General features: G+C 39.9%; 1 protein-coding gene and 1 long non-coding RNA gene across 7 annotated transcripts in view; one reads left to right on the top strand and one right to left on the bottom strand.

The window, feature by feature from the left end:
• Window positions 1-4,451, bottom strand: part of LOC149111905 (uncharacterized) — a 4,565-nt gene extending 114 nt beyond the window's left edge. Inside the window, exons 1-6 of one of the 3 annotated variants that reach the window (XR_016207178.1) lie at window positions 2,268-4,451; window positions 1,608-1,676; window positions 986-1,383; window positions 660-776; window positions 252-361; window positions 1-70 (exon numbers count right to left, since the gene is read on the bottom strand). The exon at window positions 1-70 is cut by the window's left edge and continues 114 nt beyond it. This is a non-coding gene — a long non-coding RNA (uncharacterized LOC149111905). The other 2 variants (XR_016207176.1, XR_016207177.1) reach the window with 2 other exon arrangements.
• Window positions 4,452-4,506: 55 nt separating this feature from the next.
• LOC110051174 (endothelin-converting enzyme homolog) overlaps window positions 4,507-21,523 on the top strand; it is a 31,467-nt gene continuing 14,450 nt past the window's right edge. For 2 of the 4 annotated variants that reach the window (XM_089289493.1, XM_020757195.2), the window contains exons 1-7: window positions 4,509-4,828; window positions 15,345-15,389; window positions 15,836-16,026; window positions 17,518-17,772; window positions 19,228-19,293; window positions 20,256-20,372; window positions 20,773-20,898. In XM_089289493.1, coding sequence (XP_089145619.1) covers window positions 4,654-4,828; window positions 15,345-15,389; window positions 15,836-16,026; window positions 17,518-17,772; window positions 19,228-19,293; window positions 20,256-20,372; window positions 20,773-20,898 — 975 coding nt within the window. In that variant the 5' untranslated portion in view covers window positions 4,509-4,653. Of the gene's footprint in view, window positions 4,829-7,148; window positions 11,203-15,344; window positions 15,390-15,835; window positions 16,027-17,517; window positions 17,773-19,227; window positions 19,294-20,255; window positions 20,373-20,772; window positions 20,899-21,523 lie in introns of those variants that run through there. The other 2 variants (XM_089289494.1, XM_020757186.2) reach the window with 2 other exon arrangements.

Raw genomic sequence — 21,523 nt, 5'->3', positions numbered from 1 at the left:
GGAATCTGAGGTGGTTTCCTCTTCCGACGTGGTTGTTTTATCATCACCTGAAGTATCTGACTCATCAGAACTAAATCATTGAACGAGAAACAGCATATTAGAATTTATTTATCATTCCTTCTTTATAAATTACAGTGCAGTGAATTTCTAAAATAATTATTGCTAAATATTTATTTAACATATAAAGAAATGGAAATCGAGCAGCTACATATCGAAATCCTATGCGAAACTAGGAAATGAAATTAACACACCACAGTTTTTGTCAAAGACTTCTGCCCTTCGCCAGATGAGTTTTGCTTGCCCTGCTTTTTCTTGATCTGCCTTTCCTGTAGTCGGCTGCATCGACCATTTAAGATGTGTTCTGAAAAACAAACAAACAAATAAATAAATAAATAAATAAACAAACAAACAAACAAACAAACAAACAAACAAACAGACAGACTGGTGGATCAATAAGTGTGCATCCACTATAACTAGACCCTAAATTTTAAAAAAATTAGCATGACTATCTCAAAGCTAAGCTAAGGTAAATGAGGAGCTCTGGGTTATTGCGTCTTATGGAAATAACAAAAATTTAACATATGGGCTAGTATGTGGATCTTTTTGCAGAAACGGAAAATGAAAAATGAATCAATGGAATTGACGTTGTCTTAACTTACTTTTCTCAAAGTAATCGTCGTAGTAGGTACGATTTAGGTTTACGACTGTTTTGCACTTGCCGCAGATTATTCGCATCTCATTTTGCAGGATGCAACCGGGAAACTTCTCTTCAACACCTATTGAACACACAATATTGCACGTTAAATAATGCTTTAGTTTAGTCTATTTAGTCTACAGATAGCTTCAAATACACTTATAGACTTATATATTCTTCCATAAATTCATTGAAGTGTTTCTTTTCGTAGAATTGCTGCATGGATAAGTTTTTCTTTTTCTGTGGGATTAGAGGATGAAAATAAACACCACACTAACTATGTTCACTTACGTGTTTTCATATCCTGATATAAACTGCCTCCTGTAGCTCATTCCTTGTCACTGGAGCGTTTGTATTGGAGGACTTGTTCGCATCTCTTAGCGTTTTCTCCAGCTGGTTTTTACTCTGTGTCCTCGCTTTTTTAGCTACACGTTGTTTGGGCTGCTGATTTTGTTCTGTCTGTTTGCCATCTAAAAGGCGGGCTTTGACGTCAACTGTATAACCGAAATTCACACGGCAGGCATAATGCCAATAGTGGTTAGTCTGCGGTTCCACTATAAGCTACTATAGATTAAGTGACATCCTTCGCCTTCAATATTAGGTCCGTGTCTCTCTCAACCTAAAACTTACCTATTCAATTCTAAAATGAAATTTGAAGGCGGCATCTACTGTTAAGTGAGATAAGGAATCTGAAAACAAGAAAAAGGTGATGTAATTTCATTTCAAAATAAGCTGACTCTGCATTCGAACATCCTATTCTCTGAAAGTCAGGACATCAAAGACGGGCATTAGGCGAAAACGAAGCTATATTAAGAGGCCGGCACTGGGTCGAAAATAAGAAAATGGATTCACGTGTCAATTGTTAGCTAACTGTTGCTCGGTTAGAGCATAATTTACTCGGTTATCAACGTACCTGGCAATTCCTCTTCGGAAGAACTAGAGCTAACATGGACCTCTGCGTTTCGGCGAGGTTTTTTTACACCTGCAATTGAAAATTAACCTGCGATTAACTTACTGAGAATTCTGGATGGATTCTGGATGGAGACTGGTTGGTCTCGAACCTAATGTAAGTGACCACAACAGTTGATCTACAACAACGTAATATGCTGAGAAAGATGGTACCGCGCTTGTGAACAAAATTCAATGACCGAAGTGGAAGTTTTCGTGAGCGGGCTTAAAAATGAAGTCTAAATGACTCAGACTAATCAGATAATAAACAGTACCTGTAAAACAGTGATCGATGAAAATATAATTACGGAACAACATCCTAGCGACCGACTTGCAAAGCGTTAGGTAATATTTTAGGCAGTGTTCTCCTCGAACTTCTTCGAGCCGTAGGGGTCAGCCTGACAGTAGCACTATAAACTAAACAACAAACCAAACACTTACACAGGCGATTTTTGATGTAGTTTTTGTTGTACATTACAATGCAATTTTTGTCACGCGCCTTCGAAATATACCTTCGAAGTTGCCACTTGACCGCTACAATGATGGCATCGAATTTACATCAAAAATTGCCTGTTTAAAGGCGTCTTAAAGTGCAATTTCCTAGTACAATCTAATACACACGTACCGCTTTTATGACTTTTTGCCTTTTTGTGGATTTTTTCTTTGTTTTTGGACTTCTCTTTTTTCTGTGATTTCTTTATCTTGTCTTCAGCTCTAATTTCCCTCTATCTTCTGATAAAAAATTGAAATTAAATTGAAATAAACAAATAAATAAGACAAATACTATGCTTAATAGACTCTTAATCAAATACTTAATTTGAATTAACTTTGTTTTCCAGAAAAATTAATCTTTTGAATATTAACTTTCCTTTCCTGTATACGTAGCTGGTGGTTATGATTTCCCCGCTTTCGACGCGATCGAAAGCGATCGAATGTATTGTAGTTTGAATATTTTGACCTATTTTGCCAACTTTTGCCATCTTGAGCAAACAATCCCAGCTAAAACCGCAATCAATGCAACTTGCGGCCTAGAACTTTCATAGCTAGCTATAGTAGCTTATAGTAATAGAATCGAAGCTGGGTAAATGATGAACCGCGGGACCTACCTGGCCCCCGGGGGAGGTACTTTGGGAATTTCTGGGTAGGGATGTGCCGCTGGGACCCTGGAACCCTTAGCCTATACCAGAGCTAGTTCAGCTGAATTTTGCTAACCTATACTAGAGTTAACTCCCCAAATCCCCCCATCTATCGACACTGTTGAGGCTGATTTGCGTAAATTTAAACTTGCCGATTTGATTTTTTTATATTTTTGAGTGGCAATTCCTGGTTTCCTTACTCTAGATAAAATCTTCAACCAACCAGTCAGTTTTGTGAAAAATGATGCCCTATTGTAGACCCAAACGCTCTGATTTATATACCTTATCCTAGAGTAAACTGCTTGAAAACCATACCCTTCACAGCAGCACATACCTATATAGCCCATATATGGCAGTGTCCCCCCCCCCCCCCCCCCGCTCCGGGACCTGAGCAAGCATGGCGTGGTTGTTTTCGCGAGGCCGGGATTGAAGTTTTACTGATAGGCTAATAGCGAATTGTCGGCACATTGATAAATACAAATATCGATAGAGTACTTAAGTGATTCGTGCTTTCCCTTCCGATGAGAAGAAGAAGACGTTTTCCCCATCCTCCTTTTTGACGACTACCAGACAACTGGAGTTGTAAGTGACAGCGGGTCAGTCAAAAAAAAAAAAAAAAAAAAAGGGAAACGACCAAGCGCAACCTCCTGACCGGAAATTAGGTCATGGCCAGGAAAATAATAGAGTTTATTTGGCTTTTATTGACTATTGACAAATTTTCAGATCTGATGTCTCGTACAAGGGTTTAAAACAAAACGCTCCTTTGTAAGACTTTTGTACAAGCTCATTCTAGCTCATTCTCATAACTCTCAACCAAATCTGGGGCTCGAATTTTAAGAGGCTGAACGTCTCGCGCTCGCACTTAAAACACTCTGAAGTCTCGGTCTCGCAATCTAAAAAGTCAAAATGTCTCGGGCTCGCAAAGAAAAACGCTAGTCTCGCCGTCTCGCAATGTCTCGCATTTACCATTCACCAACCCTCACTGTGTTGGTTTAGCTCAAAAGGACACCAAAAACATGGCGGCTCCATACTGGGCTCTGTAAATTTGTGCGGAACATGTCGACAAACAAATGAGCTTTGAGACAACGCCACACCTAAACCTTGGACAAGTGCCTTCTTAATTTATCTTCTATGATATCGCAATTTTCTGACTATATATCCACTGAATGGTTTGCGATTTAATTTTTTTTTGCTTGACAGTAAATACAGCGAAACTATGCAAGCCTCCTGCTTGTGTTATAACGTAATATAATTTTTTGTCTAAAGGGAAAAAAAAAAAAAAAGACCTTTTACGAAACTTAAGTTAAGTAAGTATAATGATAGAGCAACTGTCGAAAATAATCAGACAATTACTTTAGTTTTGGTTTTGGTTTTACTATGGTTTGAGATTGGTTCAGTAGTCTGCTTGCCTGCGGGTAAAAACAGAAATATATAAATATACGAATTGAGATAGAAACCGCAGTTATTGTGCGAGATACAGAGATATTGTCACAAGGACATGCAATCACACTTCGGACAGCCTCTCCTCGTATACTGTTTACGGAAAAGTTGCGTGATTGGCAAAGCTAATTGCCTTTCATTTGAACTGATTGACAAATACTTCCGCCCACGTTCTTTTGCTACACTCGAATGGATTTTTAACAATTAAAATTATACAAAAGTCTCACCTTGACGTCATGTCTCTCTACTACTGCAAACAATCAAACTTTCCGCATCGTTTACCACACGAATATTCAGCGCAAAGCGGATCTTATCAGTCGCCTTTCCACGCGCTGGGACATTTCTAGCTCATTTCTCTTACTATCAAACAACTGTCTGAAACAACTGTCTGTAATAACAGCCAGAGTTACTCCCTGCGTTAGCCTTTGGAGGAAGATGAGTAATCTTGGAAATCCAGTTGCGGATGACAGAGTAGAATTGGTCGACGACGAACAAGTTGGCATAAAATATCGGCTTCGTAAATGCGGGAAATGTCGTTTGATCGTCATTTCCCTCGTTATACTCTGTGTGATCGGTATAGTTGTCACTCTCGCGGTTATCCTTACCAGAGGTAAGTGTAAAAACTTGGTTTACGTGTGATCACAGTTGTATCTGTAATGGGTACATTGTGAATGTCGTAGCTAAACATGCAAACGTTGTTTGAGTCAGTGTACTGCAGTCTACAGCCACAAAAGCCGTCGCTCTTCCAGACACGAGGCCCGGGACACGAGGTCGCTCTTCCAAACACGAGGTCACTGTGTGAAACGTTTGTTAGGTTTCGGGGCTGAATTAAGGTTACTTTAAACCTTCGCCAGGTGTCCTCCAGAAAAAAAAATTCGTACGCGCGCTGTTTTGGAGGAAACCCCCGCAAACTATGTATGAATAGAAAGGTTATAAAATGTAGAATTCGATAAAATTATATTCTTTTTTGCCGACTGCTTTCCTAAGGCGGCAGAAGCCGTTAACGCCAAAGCGACCGAGTGAAATTCTGGCGAATTAATCACAGGCGGCCCAAGCTCTCAATGTTATCGGTTTTTTTTTTTTTTTTTATGCGAACGTTCAGGCTAACGTGACATATGGCATGTACTATTACATAACGACCGGGCACTCCCTCTGTGGGTTTCACAACTAAAGCACGAGGGTACCCGGGGAGCATTTTGGTTTGACCGTTGACAAATCGTTGCTGACTACCCCCGGTCGGGCTAATTATAGTTACCCAACACCGCGAAAGTGTCCTAACTTTTGTGACGCGGCTGTTTTCGGGTTTACGAGCGAAGCAATCTCAAAATAAATGTATCGTTGCGAAGGCGTTGTGGACGGAATCGCATAGCGAGTGAACTGACATGGAACTTCAACATTTCTTCTTCGATTCTACGGAGGAATTGAGCCGGCAGGGTTATTTTCAGTGGATTTATTCGCTTCGAGCGGCGGGCACTCCGGAAATCAGTGTCCGGCTTTGGGTGTCTACAAAACGAAGATCGAAGACCGAAGATCGAAGACCGAAGACCGAAGACCGAAGACCGAAAAACGAAGAGCTCATATAATTTTAGGCCTTTCAAACTCAAGGCAGTTATAATCATCGATAATCAGGCTTAAGTACTTTATCGGACGCTATCACACGCGAAACCGACGCGGTCTTCGTTTTGTAGTTTAGGCCGGGTCAAACTACAAAACGAAGACCCTCGCTCAAAAGCTCTTTAAGACGCCAAAAGACGCGAAACCGACTGGGTCTTCGTTTTGTAGTTTAGGCCGGGTCAAACTACAAAACGAAGACCCTCGCTCAAACGCTCTTTAAGACGCCAAAAGACGCGAAACCGACGGGGTCTTCGTTTTGTAGTTTAGGCCGGGTCAAACTACAAAACGAAGACCCTCGCTCAAAAGCTCTTTAAGACGCCAAAAGACGCGAAACCGACTGGGTCTTCGTTTTGTAGTTTAGGCCGGGTCAAACTACAAAACGAAGACCCTCGCTCAAACGCTCTTTAAGACCCCAAAACTCTTTTCCAAATTTCGATCTCACACGATCAGGCGTTTTCTGTTAGGGGTGGACCATTAGATTTTTGATGGGGGGGGGGGGGGGGGGGTTGTGCAAATCCCAAAAAAATATCGATTATATGCTTCTAGTTTAAATAAAATATCATGCACATTTGTTAAGATGGAAAAAAATATCGAGCAGCCGTAATCAGGGCGCGGGAAAGGATCTTTGCGTGACGCGTGACGGCCCAAAAGTGGCTTTGAGTCACCTTAGTTACCATTGGAAGGAAAAAATGCCTGGTACATGTCAGGGATATATATTTTTGACGACTCGTTTGTCGCCTCCTTATAAGGTACCTTTCAATTGCGATGTCATCAGATAAAGCTATGTTCTTTTTTGGCGAGGTAGCCTGGCTATTGGCGCGGTAATTTATTCACATCAGCCCTGACATGTACCAGGCATTTTTTCCTTCCAATGGTAACTAAGGTGACTCAAAGCCACTTTTGGGCCGTCACGCGTCACGCAAAGATCCTTTCCCGCGCCCTGATTACGGCTGCTCGATATTTTTTTCCGTCTTAACAAATGTGCATGATATTTTATTTAGACTAGAAGCATATGATCGATATTTTTTTGGGATTTGCACACCCCCCCCCCCCCCCATCAAAAATCTAATGGTCCACCCCTAACAGAAAACGCCTGATCGTGTGAGATCGAAATTTGGAAAAGAGTTTTGGGGTCTTAAAGAGCGTTTGAGCGAGGGTCTTCGTTTTGTAGTTTGACCCGGCCTAAACTACAAAACGAAGACCCAGTCGGTTTCGCGTCTTTTGGCGTCTTAAAGAGCGTTTGAGCGAGGGTCTTCGTTTTGTAGTTTGACCCGGCCTAAACTACAAAACGAAGACCGCGTCGGTTTCGCGTGTGATAGCGTCCGATAAAGTACTTAAGCCTGATTATCGATGATTATAACTGCCTTGAGTTTGAAAGGCCTAAAATTATATGAGCTCTTCGTTTTTCGGTCTTCGGTCTTCGGTCTTCGATCTTCGTTTTGTAGACACCCCCGCCACCCGTCCGGCCTTGTCTTTCTTTTAGTAGTGGAAACCCACAGAACGATAACTCGCCGAAATCGCGTTAGATCGGCCCGAGGAGCTGGCAAACAACAAAGAATACAACACAGCAACAGGGTAAGTAGACTTTATTCACAAAATATAAGAATAATTGGCTTTTCAAGCAAAGCCGTTGCATTCCCATACAAACCTTTATAAATTCAAAACCGTTGTAACACAACACCTCCATATACTGCAAGGCGTGAGTCATGTTTCGCGTGGTCAAATTCGGTCGTTATGTAATAGTACATGCCATATGTCACGTTAGCCTGAACGTTCGCATAAAAAAAAAAAAAAAAAAAAAAAAACCCGATAACATTGAGAGCTTGGGCCGCCTGTGGTTGATGCAAAATGACTGTGCAGTGTTAATCACAAAGCATCGATCTCTCAAAGCGTGGCAGCGTTTTCTTTCATTTCTATTGGTTATCTTTTTATAGATCTGTCAAGTTGCACTATCGAAAAATTCGCGTAACGTGTTGCGTTAGGGACCGCCACGAGAAAAGTAGTTGAAATAAAAGAACTCACCGACACGTGTTTGTTCCATATCTATCAGTGAATGTTCTGGCCAAATTTCAAGGAATACCGTCGATTCTACATACCCTATTAATAAAGAGGAGGGATTCTCTCGGAAAACGAGTGCAAGTTTTCGCCTTCTAAAGATTTCTAAACATGTCACGCCTTCTCAGAGGGATATGTCAACTCAAAATGCCACCAGCCAATGAAATAACAGAACCCCTGGTAAAGCGATAGTGTTAGAGTCACGTTTTAGGCGCATACGTTTTGGGCCGGTGGTCAACAATAAAGGGCAAAACGGAGGAAAGCGATGTGCAACAAAAACAAAAAGAAACTGAGGAGCAATTGCCGAAGCGTGATTACAAAAAGGCACTCTTGACGGACATGAAATCATAAATTGAAATATATTTGATATAGGATCTCTGGATTAAGCCGTTTGCCTCAAAAAGGTCGCTGAGGAGTCCACGCCTTTTGGGGATTACAACACCTTGACGGTTTATTAACTTTTATTAAAAATCATCTTTTTCCCAATAACTCGCGCGCGTTTTAATATTTTATTTTCATTTTTTGAAAAATGTTACCTTGAATAATGAACTTTAATTTAGTTGGAAAAAAGAAACTTTGGAAAAAGTAGCCCCGCGAAGGTTTCGAGTAACCTTAAAAGTTTGATAGTAAACTCGAGAGAAATGTACATTGCCGCTTCAGTAATTGTTTCTTTCTTTCGCTTTCCTGAATTGCCGGAATGCCTTGAATTTATTATAATTCCGGTTGTCAACTGAACCATTTCTTGATCAATTTGATCAAGAAATTCGAGAAAAACAAAAAGAAGTTATTTTAAAATTCCCTTCCCTGGCAGTTCCTCTGGCTTTTTGAAGTGTGGTTTGGCAGGCATCATCCTGTATTAAACTTTCCGTAATGACCTGAAACCGCTTTCTACAACCAGCTGAAATGTGCTGAAACGAACGCATACCGGCTGCCGGTAACGTACTCAAACTCGTCTATGTGTCACACAATCGATTCTAAAGATTTCATCCCTACAAGCACCACCAAGCACCACTCCATTTTGTAAAGACAAGGATTGTTCAACATGCAAATCAAATCAGTTAAAACAATGACTAGTCCCAAGGGGAACAGTGAATTTTGTTTCCCGGGAATCTCAATGTTTCCCGAGAAGAAGTCGAGGGAAACATGTAGATAAAACAAATGGGTCAAACCGGTGGAAAACAAATAATCACTTTATTGACAAATGACGTCCAACAGCGGTCAACATTTCGCTGGTAACAGTGACCTGTTTCCCATTTGACGTCATAATGCCCGCTCATGGCATTTGGCGGGAAACAGTTTCATTGTTAGATGTCATGTGACCATGAATGGGCGCGCTGTAGCGCGAAAATGCCAGCTATATAACAACTTCTCTTGTTGCGCTAACAAACGATTTGACTATGAAATGTTCACTCCACCTCCATCGCATCCCCTTCCTGGCATGCTCGCGATAGCGGCAGCGAATAAGATTTTAAAAGAATTGCGAGCTCATGATCTAATGGCCGTGGATAAGAGCCGGAACATGGAACATTCTGGAACATTTCGGAACATCCCGGAACATCAAAAAATTATATTATGAGAAAAATGTGTAAAATTAAATAAAGAAATCACTCAACAAGAAAATTAAAGGAAAAAAAAACTAATTAAAAATAAATATACTGGTGTCCCCGGGCCAGTATAATGCCTCCTTACAGGCAACAAAGTGCGGTAACTTGTCGTTCGGTGTATTTTAAATGATGGTTCGAGTGGGAGAAAATACCCTTCCTCTTCCATAAATCGCCCCTTAGCTGTATAAAACAGGCAAGTTCCGTCTGGCAAATTAATAACTCATCAGTACTCGAGTAATTCGAATTAGTTTAGACAAGGAACTAATGCGGAACAAGGGGAATTGAAAACAGTGTCCGCAAGTAGAGGTGTCCGCTTACGAGAGTGTCCGTTAGTGGAGAGTTGACTGTATAGGGATTGAGATAGAAGCTGCAGCTATTGTGCGAGATACAGAGATATTGCCACAAGGACATGCAATCACACTTCGTACAGCCTCTCGTATACTGTGTACCAATGACGTCACGAAAATTTAACCCCCTGTGCGACCGGCGACGTATGGAACAACGGCGCTCGCGAGCAGTAATCAACGATTAATTTCGCAATTTCATGGTCTCTCTAACTCAAAATGTCGGAGAAAGCCCACGACATGCACCTTGGAATAATAATAATAACAATAATAATACAGAGTTTGAAGGAGGGCGGAAAAATATGATGGGCTTCTCTTGTATGAAGGCTGTTTATGATCACACTGATCCTTACCTCCATAGCACAGACGGCCCAGACGTTGAATACGATTAATACGTGACATTATGCTGTTGGCGATTGCCTTACAATTGTAGCCGTTTATCAGACAATGTATGAGAATGCTTCGAAAATTACTCTAAATGCTACGTGTACAAAATAATTTGAATAAAATGGCTTACCTTGTGTTTGCATTGCGTTATTTTGATGTCTCTGGGTTCCTGGAGGTGGTTTAGAGCCATTTAGGCGAGTTTACTGGCGGTTTGCTTCTCCTAAAGAGAAACGAAAGGCGGGCGACCTACTGGCCCGACGGCCCGCAGTCAAAGCTTCGTAAATTCCACAAAAATGGTCTAATCTAATCAAAATTGCCTCATGGCAGCCGTCGATGTCGAAGGTAACAGCATAATGTCACGTGTTAATCGTATTCAACGTCTGGGCGGCCTGTGCTCCATAGCAGAAAAAAAAAATTATTATTTTACCTGACATCCAGGTGTATCATTAAAGCCAGCAAGCCAGCAAAGAAATACCATAAAGAAATACCGTAGATCCGATCCGATTCGTTGCCTTGCCGTGATAAAACTGGCCCGCCCTTCCTTCGCATGTAAAAAACAGTTTCAGCCAAAGCTACTTATGTTACACGTATCGCGCCGAACTTGCATATCAATGACTCACGTTCCTTTGCTGCACCCGAATGTAACCTTGAGATTTTATGGTGACGTCACCAAACTTTCTGCCAAAGGCAGCTAAAAGCGGATCTTTCCACGCGCTGGGACATCTCTAGCTCATTTCTCTTACTATCAGACAACTGTCCGTTATAACAGCCAGAGTTACTGGGCTGCGTTAACCTTTGGAGGAAGATGAGTGATCTTGGAAATCCAGTGGCGGATGACAGAGTAGAATTGGTCGACGACGAACAAGTTGGCATAAAATATCGGCTTCGTAAATGCGGGAAATGTCGTTTGATCGTCATTTCCCTCGTTATACTCTGTGTAATCGGTGCAGCTGTCGCTCTTGCGGTCATCCTTACCAGAGGTATGTGTAATAACTTGGTTTATGTCTGATCACAGTTGCACTGTAATGTGTACATCGTGAATGTTGTTGCTAAACATGCAAACGTTGTTGAATCAGTGCGCTGCACTCTACAGCCACAAAAGCCGTCGCTCTTCCAAACACGAGATCACTGTGCAAAAAGTTTGTTAGGCTTCGGGGGGCTGAACGTTTGATAGTAAACTCGAGAGAAATATAATTGCCGTTTCAGTAATAGTTTCTTTGTTTCGCTTTCGTGAACAGAACTGCCGGAATTTATTGAATTTATGATAATTCTGGTTGTCTATTGAACCATTTCTTGATCAATTTGATCAAGAAATTCGAAAAAAACAACCAAAACAAAAAGCAAAACACAACAAAAAAACGAGAAGTTATTTTAAATTCCCTTCCCAAGCAGTTCCCTAGGCTTTTTAAAGTGTGGTTTCGTCGGCATCTTTCCTGTAACTGCTTTTAATACAGCACGTGGTACAGTTTTTTTCCGCAATGACCTGAAAGCGCTTTCGACAACCAGCTGAAATGTGTTGAAACGAACACATATCAGCCGCTGGTAACGTACTCCATCCAACTCGTCTATCTGTCACACAATCGATTCTAAAGATTTCATCCCTACCAGCACCACCAAGCACCACTCCGTTCTGTAAAGACGAAGATTGTTCAGTTAGACTCAATATGCAAATAAATTGCTTTATCACAAATAACAGCGTCTCTTGTTGCGCTAGCAAGCGATTTGACTATGAAATGTTCACTCGACCTCCCTCCCCCAAATCACCAGTACTCGAGTAGTTCGAATTAGTTTAGACAAGAAACTAGTGTATATGCTGTGTTAAACTACGGGAAATCGTGTATACGCTTGTCCTTGACGCAATGAATTGAACAAAGAAATCAGAAACTTATTTAGACTGTTTGCAGTCCCATATTTTTCGGCCTGATGGAGGAGTTCGAACACCACCATCTTTCTATGAATAAAAGAAATCTCGAAGCTGGGAAGAGAACAGCAGATCCAACTCCGGGGACGGCTACTCTCCCCAGTTTTCGCTTGCTGTGAACAAAACAACAGCAACAAAACAATATGGTGGTAATAAACCTTTTCAATCAGAGTGGAAAATAAGGGACCGTGACGTGATTAAACTGATGGCGAACAATTTGGCAGGAATGGATTAGTGGAGATAGATAGCCGCCTTGTGCATTCCCTTCCAACGTCGCTACTTAAAAGGCTAAAAAGCCATCACTCATTGCAATATAGAGTAAATGAATTGTTGATATAGCAAATGAATTTGTAATGATATATTTGTAAACCCTGATGAATTTTTGCCGTGTCTAAAGAATGATTAAAGAAAGATTAGAAATTAAAGTCATTCTAATTTTTTTGGATATTCGGAGCTGATACCAGTTAATTTTTATTTTACTTGTTTGTCTTTCTAGGCTATTTCTTTATTTAATTTCATATTTTTCTCGTAATTATTATCATGTTTTGATGTTCCGGGATGTTCCGGGATGTTCCGGGATGTTCCGGAATGTTCTGGAATGTTAATTCTTTATCGATGGCCTGATCTAATTAGATCATGACTAAATAATTGGTATGAACAACTGGCGTTATTTTGAACTGAGCAACAGATTATATAAGGCGTTTTTTTTGTTCTTTCCACTCTTTTTATTTTTATAGGAATAAATTTTTTTGATAAGAATACCCAGGCTGAAATTTGAGACATTCTAAGAGTATTTTAAGCCGCAATAAACCCGAGGCTGAGACTTTGAAACCAATATATTTCGTGGGTTGAAAATTTGTAAATACGTTCATATGTTTTAAACTATACCTTATTATATCTCTCAGTTAGTACGCGCGCTGTGATTGGTCAATTTAGCGGTCCGTATTCTACTGTACGGCCCGCTAAAATTTTTAAAAAGCCGTTATTGTTGCCAAAATGTTTCGTGATTTATCGCCAAGTTTTCTTACCTTTTTTAGCAAGTAAAAGTTTAAAACTTTCTTTTACTTCTGAAATTGTATATTAAAACTTGCTAACGACGTAAGAGTCACTTGACAACCATTTCGAATTGACTCGTTTTACTTTCGAGGTGCGTCACAAATTTGAAGCCATTCCGCGTGAGTAGAAATCGTTGCTGAACCCGTCAGACACACAGTAGAGGTATAATAAATATCGTACTAACCTCGTTTTCTTGGTCCGTATTGTAAGTTACGGATCCTCGTTTTTCCCCTTCGATTTATGGCTCGCACGCTTCGCGCTTAGACTCGGTCCGTAACTTACAGTACGGCTCGCGAACTCGGTTATTGAGATGTAACCAGCCAAAAAGCAACACAAGAGGCACTAGCGGCATGTCCGATATTAATGACATTTGTGCAACGAGTTATGTGTGTCATACCAGGCTTTATTGCCTGCAGTCTGGCACCAAAATTACTTCAACGCCGTCAAGTCAATAAAACCGAAATGCCATACGCCAGAATCTAAGAACATTCACAAGAATATTTTCAGCCTAGGTTAAATCGACAGAAAATAAGAATATTCTGCCTGGGCCGGAAAAACAATATTCTTGTACCTGTTATTTTCAAGAAACATAAGACATTCTAGAAGAGAACAGTGATGTTCCAAGCGGTAAAAATTTTACCAGTCACCGCTTGATGAGGCGAACGCTGCCGGGAGTCGACTTTGGATATAGGACTGGGGTGCTGGGATCTCAGTTATATATATTGGTGATTTCCCAGCTATCCTTGAAAATGTCACGCCGCATTTCTCAGATGCAGGTCTCAGATTGCAGATATCCGTTGAAAAAACTCCTCATTTCTCAGCTTATAGTTCAAATTTTGACCACTTCTCAGCTATCAGTTATTAGGTAAAGACGATGTCCAGACCGCTCTGCGCAGTCTCAGCACCCCAATGTTTGTGGGTCTCCCTCGATGGAATGTGAATCGATGTTATTCGTTACAAACCGCTTGACTTATCTTTGAGGCGTTTAAAATTTTTCTTTCAAGAGTTTCTTTGATATTTACCGCTACGAAATTATTTCATCAATTGACGTCAGAAACAACGAAGCATAGAGCTTCGCCTCCATAATGGCGGTTGACATGAGACTTACTTAATTTACTTCATGTACGTAGTTGCAGAACGTTACATTTTGTGACGTCTTACATGACGCTCACGTGAGTCAAAACAGCAAACGTAAACAAACTCTCGTTAGTGCTTAGCAAGGACTCGAAATCATCTTTGAACCTGTTTTGGATTTAACTGACACGAAATGAAATTAACTTACATAGATGTCCTTTATTTATACTTAGCTCTTATTAACCGAGCTGGAGGTCTGTATGGGAGAATCTTGACCGAGGTCGTGAGTACAGACCGAACGCAGTGAGACCTGTACACACGACCGAGGTCAAGATTCTCCCATACAGACCGACTTAGCTCGGTTAATAAGATGTTTATTATATGGCAAAGACGAAAACTTTAATTCGTTTAATGTAACTGGTTTACTGACATTTTGCTTGCGAACGGCGATGAGCTTAACTTAAACCTGCCTAAATTTGCTCGTCCTCTTTACTTTTTTTTTTTTTTGTCATCAGGCTTTTTGGCACTTCCATAAATGATTGAGAAGAAAATAAAAGAAAATGGTGAAAATTTTTGTATTTTAGTTTGCTACTTTTTCAACGCAAAACGAAACTGGTCTAGATGGGAAAATCTAGACCGCGGTCAATATCGATTTCAGCCAATCAAATTCGTGAATTCGGTAGTTCCCAGGCCATGTGGGACACAGCCATATAATAAACGATAATGTTTTAAGCTACAAGCTTGAGGGTCGTGTAAAAATAATATACAAAATAAAGGAAAGTTACACATTGTTTAAATATAACTTGGATTTGACATTAACAATGATATATATTGATAACTCCTCAGTAAAAACAAAGTCGTGATGTAGGAGGCGAGCAGTAGATACGGAATGTATGTCAAATTTGAATTTCAAGTACTTAACTCAACGATGGCCAGCTGTGATTTGACTTAAGTTTAGCAAGGAGATCTAGACGGCGCAGAATTTCATTAACATTCCTCTAACACGTTCCACTGTATTTGAAGGTTGTTTGCTTGAATCATCTGCATTGTTTGATATTTTCTTAAATGTAGAACCACTCATTTGTGAGACGAAGGAGTGTTACAATATCTCTAAAGGTTTGTGGTTTTAGCTTTACTTGTTACAATTAATTATACATTAAGACTGTATCATACCTTTAGGAAATAGATATTAATTAATTTTGACTAAAACATCTTCCCTGTGAGTGAGTATGTGAAATTCTATTTTTTCACATGCAAATAATACGGGTCCGAAACAGAGATTAAATTCTGATAACAGATCTTTGAAAAAATCCAAAGCGAGTTGAAAGGCACAAAAGTCAGAAATGAAATACAGATGTCGAATCAAACTGATTTGAAATTATAATTTCGAGTGCCTGGATAATTATTGCTGGATTACGAAAAGTCCCTCTTTCGCTTCACGCGGCCATTTTTTCCTCGTCGTTTATTTACGAACTAAGCGAAAGAGGGACTACGTCCATTATTGTGTCATTTTCAATCTTATTATTCCAAGGTTTTTCACATCTAGTGTTTTTTCTTTCAAGTCATTTCCAATCAGCTGGACAAAGATGTGGATCCTTGTGAGGACTTTTATTCCTACGCATGCGGAGGGTTTTTCAAAACCCATCATCTCAGTGTGAATCAGAGTAGTGTTGTTGGCTTCACTATCGTGAACGACGACAACATGGAGGTTTTACGACAAGCTATGGAGACTGCTGCCTCTAACTATTCTAAGGTTTGGCATGAAGTTGACTTCGGTAAACGGACGCCGTTTTCCTCGGGTGCGGCTCAATTCTTCCTGTGCCCGAGCGGCGTCTAAGAGCTGATTCGAAAAAATTCCTTTCTGGTGACGCAGCTGTACAAACGTAGCTGTGGTGTATTTGATTCGTTGTTGTTTGCGCGCGAAAATTTAATTAACCAGTAAGAGTCTGTACAGCAGCTTCATCGACCCGGAAACTTCTGGTCGAGTCTTTGCCGAGTCTCTCTCGAGTCTCTCGGCGAAATAAGAAAATCATCTGCTTAAACAAGCTCGGAGAAAAACAATCGCTCCAGGGGAAACGTGTCCTTAGGTCATGAGCATAAGTGCTTCCGTTTCTGGTCGTACTACATGTACAACGACTGCATCAGCAGCTCGTGTGTTTGTATGTTTCTGCGAGTGTTTTTAGAGGTACAGCTTTTATCCCGTACTTCGTTACAGGTTGTTCTCTATTTTTTTTTTTTTTTTTTTAGTTCTAGAATTAAGTCAGTACAATAGTGAAAATGCTGCAATCTGATTGGCTCAGCAATCTTTCAAAAGAAACTGTCATCATGAAGTGCTATTTCTTCTTCAGCGCTTTTTCTTTTATGAATCAATACCAACCTTCTTTCTCAATTGATGCCATAATAACGCCGGGTTTCAAACAAATGGCCAATAATTGATTAACACGTTATTGTCACATTGGTGAGGCAAACGGTTGCCATAGCAATGGCAAAGCCCTTTAAAAAACCCAGTCTTTAGATCCAATACTACTGGATGTGTAGAAAAATAGTTGGAAATCATTATAATTTTAGTCAAGGAAGCTAACTATCACCTCACAGAAACTGATAGTGAATGATCTTGATGTGAAGTATATATGAAATAATTCATATTTGAACTGCGGTTGTAGATGAAAGTGAAGAATGATCATCAGTAGTAAATTTTCCAATTTAAGCAGCTGGAAAGAAGAAGCCTGAAAAAAAAAAAAATCAGGGCTTCAACGGGATTGGAACCCGTGACCTCCGCGATACCGGTGCGATGCTCTACCTACTGAGCTATGAAGCCACACATTGGGAGCGAGGTCAATTAATTGAGTTCATACCGCAGTTCAAATATGAATTACTTCATATATACTTCACATCATGTCACTCCTCACGGGAAGATATGAACTCAATTAATTAACCTCGCTCCCAATGTGTGGCTTCATAGCTCAGTTGGTAGAGCATCGCACCGGTATCGCGGAGGTCACGGGTTCGAATCCCGTTGAAGCCCTGATTTTTTTTCAGGCTTCTTCTTTCCAATTGCTTAAATTGGAAAATTTACTGCGATGATCATTCTTCACTTTCAGTGAATAATCTTGTTATTAATTTGATGTTCTTGACAAACTACTATCTCAAAGATTTGTTTGGCCTTTACAGAGCTGAGTTTGGTATTTGTTACAGTCTTTAATCTTATTGATCAGAATATCATTGTGTTTTTTTTCCCAACAAGAGCTCGTCGATCGTGAAAACGGCCAAGATCTACGATACATGCGTAGATACTGTTGCCATTGAGCGTCGAGGTATTTCACCCTTGGAAAACTTGATAAAGCAGTATGGCGGCTGGACAGTGACTGGGGATATAATGAACAGGTCGTGGACAGTGGCAGAGAAAATGGGAGCCGTTCTAAGAGACTTGAATGTACAGACTTTGCTTTCGGTGTCCGTTGCTATAGACCTACAGGATTCAAGCCAACATATTCTAAGCGTAAGTATAACTAACTAGATAAATGTAAATAAATGTACAGACCTTGTTTTCGGTATCTGTTGAAAGAGACATACAGGATTCAAGCCAACACATTCTAAGAGTAAGTGCAACTTCGACGTACCGTTACATCCCACGTTAAAACCCTCCCGGTTATAAGTCCCCCACCCCGAATATAAGCCCTTCTATTTGCTGACAGATATATTATGCCGGGTATTAGCCCCCCCGGATATAAGCCCATTTAATGTATGGGTGCTTTCCTTCTGCGTTTCTTTACAAATATTAAAATTTTCAATCGAAAGTTATAGGCCAATAGGGTAATAGGGTAATAATACGGTAATAACTCTAAATGTAATGTATGTTGGCTTTAATTCGTTTCTCAGATACGTTTTATCTCGCCATTCCGAAACATTTTATTCATTCCGCTTCTATGCCCCCCCCCCCCCCGGATATAAGCCCTCCGTTTATAAGCCCGTCCCAAACCTCTCATGAAGTTATATGAGCCCATAGACCGCGAGCAGTCTCTCTTTTCCACGAAAACTGTGGGGAAGAACGCAAAGCGAACGTGACTGTGAGTGTCACCTGCGATGCTGCAAGCCGCTAGTAGCGCGGGTGTCCGTGCTACAAGCGCCTTGCATTGCCGCTAGCATGTCACGCTCACAGTCACGCTCGCACGCTGACTTGTTTTGCGTTCTTCCCCACAGATTTTCGAGGAAAAGAGAGACTGCTCGCAATCTAATAAGCCCAGGGCTTTAACGTGAGATTTTACGGCATTATATTAATCAAGACAGACCGCGGCTTATCACATTTCGAAACACCGAGAGGAGCGTTAAAAAATACGACACTTGACGAAATTTTTTGAGTGTTTGGCATATCTTCTCAATCGAGTCGGCTTAGGTTAAGTAGGACAGCGTGTAGAATTCATAAGGTTACAGGCGAGTAGAGGAGATAAGGATAGAGTACAGAATGATAGTATAAGGGTAGAGTGCGATAATATGCATTCAGAAATCATTAAATGAAAATCGGTAATGGTGCTGTTGATCGAAGAAAGGCGCAACTCAGTTGCCTTCAGTAGCAGGGGCATGTAGATTGATAAAACATCAACCAATGAGGTGTCTGTCACAGGTTTCGGTGTGGGTAAATATTGCAGTTTTCTGTTCTTTTATTCGATGTTCGCAGTTGCCTATGATAATTTTTTTTTAGCACGTTAGGTCCAATGATATGGCGGGGCAGCCAGGCAAATATTGGCAATTTAATTAATAACGCAAAACTCTGTTTTTCGGGAAGTATTTGTGCAAATCAGAACCTGCATAATCCACTGCCTTTTACAAATCTTACTGGCCTTAAAACGTCCATAGGTTTGATCATGTAAACTAAAGGATATCTTTGTGTTCGTATCGGGTTTAAAGTATTTATGAAAGAGCGAAATATGTTGTTTTATCCTCTTTCCTTTATTAGATTGGCATTTCTTCGTTAGGAATGAGCTACGAGTACTATTACGAAGACTCCAGTCAAGGCGAGCAGGTTAGTACGATGCGATTTTATCACGCCGGGCCAGTAAAGCCTGACTCCATACCACTAACTCAGAATCTGTTAGCTACAGAGCTATCCTCTACAAGAAAGCAACGTGAAATCACCAAAATACTGGATGTTTAGATTGCGTAAAGCAACAAACGCGAATTTTATCTCTTTGAATTTGGGGAAGAACACTGTTTTATCAATAAGTTTAAAATCGATAACCGAACTGACTAGATCTAGTGTTTTGACGATGCGGGAAACAAGGAAAGTATATGGAGATAACATTTCTTTTTTGTCGGTTGAAATCTTGGTTGTTATCCCTTTTGAATTAGTCTCATCCTTATTGACTTGGACAGACTTGGAGGGAAGAGTTTGCTAAAAGAAAGAAAACTGAAATTGTATATGCTTACATTGATCAGTTGTTCATAGGCTGACTTGGTGTTAAGCCTTTGTAAGCCCAGCAACAATGAAATATGATATCCTCTTTAATATTCTCTTTAACAATGCGATTACGCACCTATTTGTTATTTGTTTTGCCGCGCGCACTATTCAGCTATAGGTAAATTTTGCGGGTCTCAGATCAGTCTCAGCTTTCCGTTACCAGACGAACCATTTTCCGGCTATCAATTAAAAGACGAGTTATATCATCATCATAATCATTATCGTCATCTTCATCATTATCATCATCATCATCATTATCATAACAATAATCAAAATAATAATAATAATAGTAATAATTCATTTGGTAAAAATACACATCAAAAGTTACAAAGTAGAATTAGCTAGAATATTTAATAGGCACTTACTATATCGAAAATTGACTAAAAGTGCTTTTAAATTAAGATTAAGATATATATTGAATTCTATATATTGAATACTATATATCAGCTTGCATTTGGACCAATTTCCAATTAACTACTGGGAAGACCCTTAGATGTGCCGTCCTTCTCATTCTGTTTAACCTGCAGATCCGCGAGGCGTACAAAACATACATGAAAACCATCGCTCGGCTTCTTGGAGGAGGAGGGTGGTACTCTGAGCAACAGATGATGCACATATACGACTTTGAATGGGCTATTGCTGAGGTAAGAATCAACAACAAATTTGATGGATATTTAAAATTCTTCTTTAATCAGTTTGGAGCCGGGGTGATTAAGAATTCAATTCAACTGAAGGTTCACGGACCAAGGAACTTCTCCACACCCTGATCATTGCTACTAATAAGATGTAAAATTTAAAATTGAGAGGCTCTAAAGCAAACGTGAGTTATCCCAAAATGAATAACTTGAGTTAAAAAAAAATTGATCCACGGTCAAATGTAATTATTAAGAAATATTTTGAATGAATTGCTTTGCCGAATAATCGTATGGTTCTGAAGCACTGTGGCTCTACGTTTTGTATACCAGTGGTTGTTTTGGGGGGTTTACATTAGTTATCCAGTAAACTCCTTACTTTCTTTCATTTTTTCAATTTCTTTGTTTTCAGGCTGCTAATCCTAACAAAGTTTCAGATGATTTGATAGAATCATTCAGAGATGATTTCCGAGCAGGTCGATCAGTCAACTCAGGGGGCAAAACATTGGAAGACTTTTGCAGGGACTCAAACTTCGATGTACGTAAAACGAGAATCTTAAGAAATTCCTTGGTGACTTTCTCGATCAAACCCCTGGTAGAAGCATGCGTATTAAGACGTAATCCTTTAGTAAATCGAGAAATTTTAGTTTTTTGTTTAAAAACCTTATACCAGAATAATTTTAGGTGTTGTGAAGTCCTTTTTACATTTTCTTAAAGCTAAAGATATAAATAGTTGCCTGATATAACACCGAAAACAATTTTCCATTGGAACTCGAGAAAATAAATTTCAAAGTTAAGAGACATATTGCAAACACAGGTAAAATTTTATCACAAGTTTCCTTTTTTGAGAAGATTTTTAATACAGTCGTTTATTCTTCTCGATCATTGGCTCAGTACCCAAAAGTGTAATTTCCTACGGAACTGGCAAACGTTTTGTAGAATTTTAAGTTCTGTTTCAATTCAGTTTGAATTTTGGTTTGGAATTAGTAAATGATATAGTTCTGAATATAACATGCCCTTAGTAATTCGACCACCTACTGGTTAGTATTAATATCTGGTGGTATTACCAGATTGGTCTTCGCTCGAATTTTCAAGACCTGCTATGCAGCCAACTCGTAGAACCAAAACATACGGTGATAGAGCTTTTTCTGTGTGCGCTCCGA

This window comes from Orbicella faveolata, unplaced genomic scaffold, assembly GCF_042242905.1.
Source record: "Orbicella faveolata isolate gen_17 unplaced genomic scaffold, um_ofav_v1 contig_2, whole genome shotgun sequence".
Lineage (NCBI taxonomy): Eukaryota > Metazoa > Cnidaria > Anthozoa > Scleractinia > Merulinidae > Orbicella > Orbicella faveolata.
The sequence above is the reverse complement of the archived record's forward strand: the minus strand, read 5'-3'. Positions and strand labels throughout refer to the sequence as shown.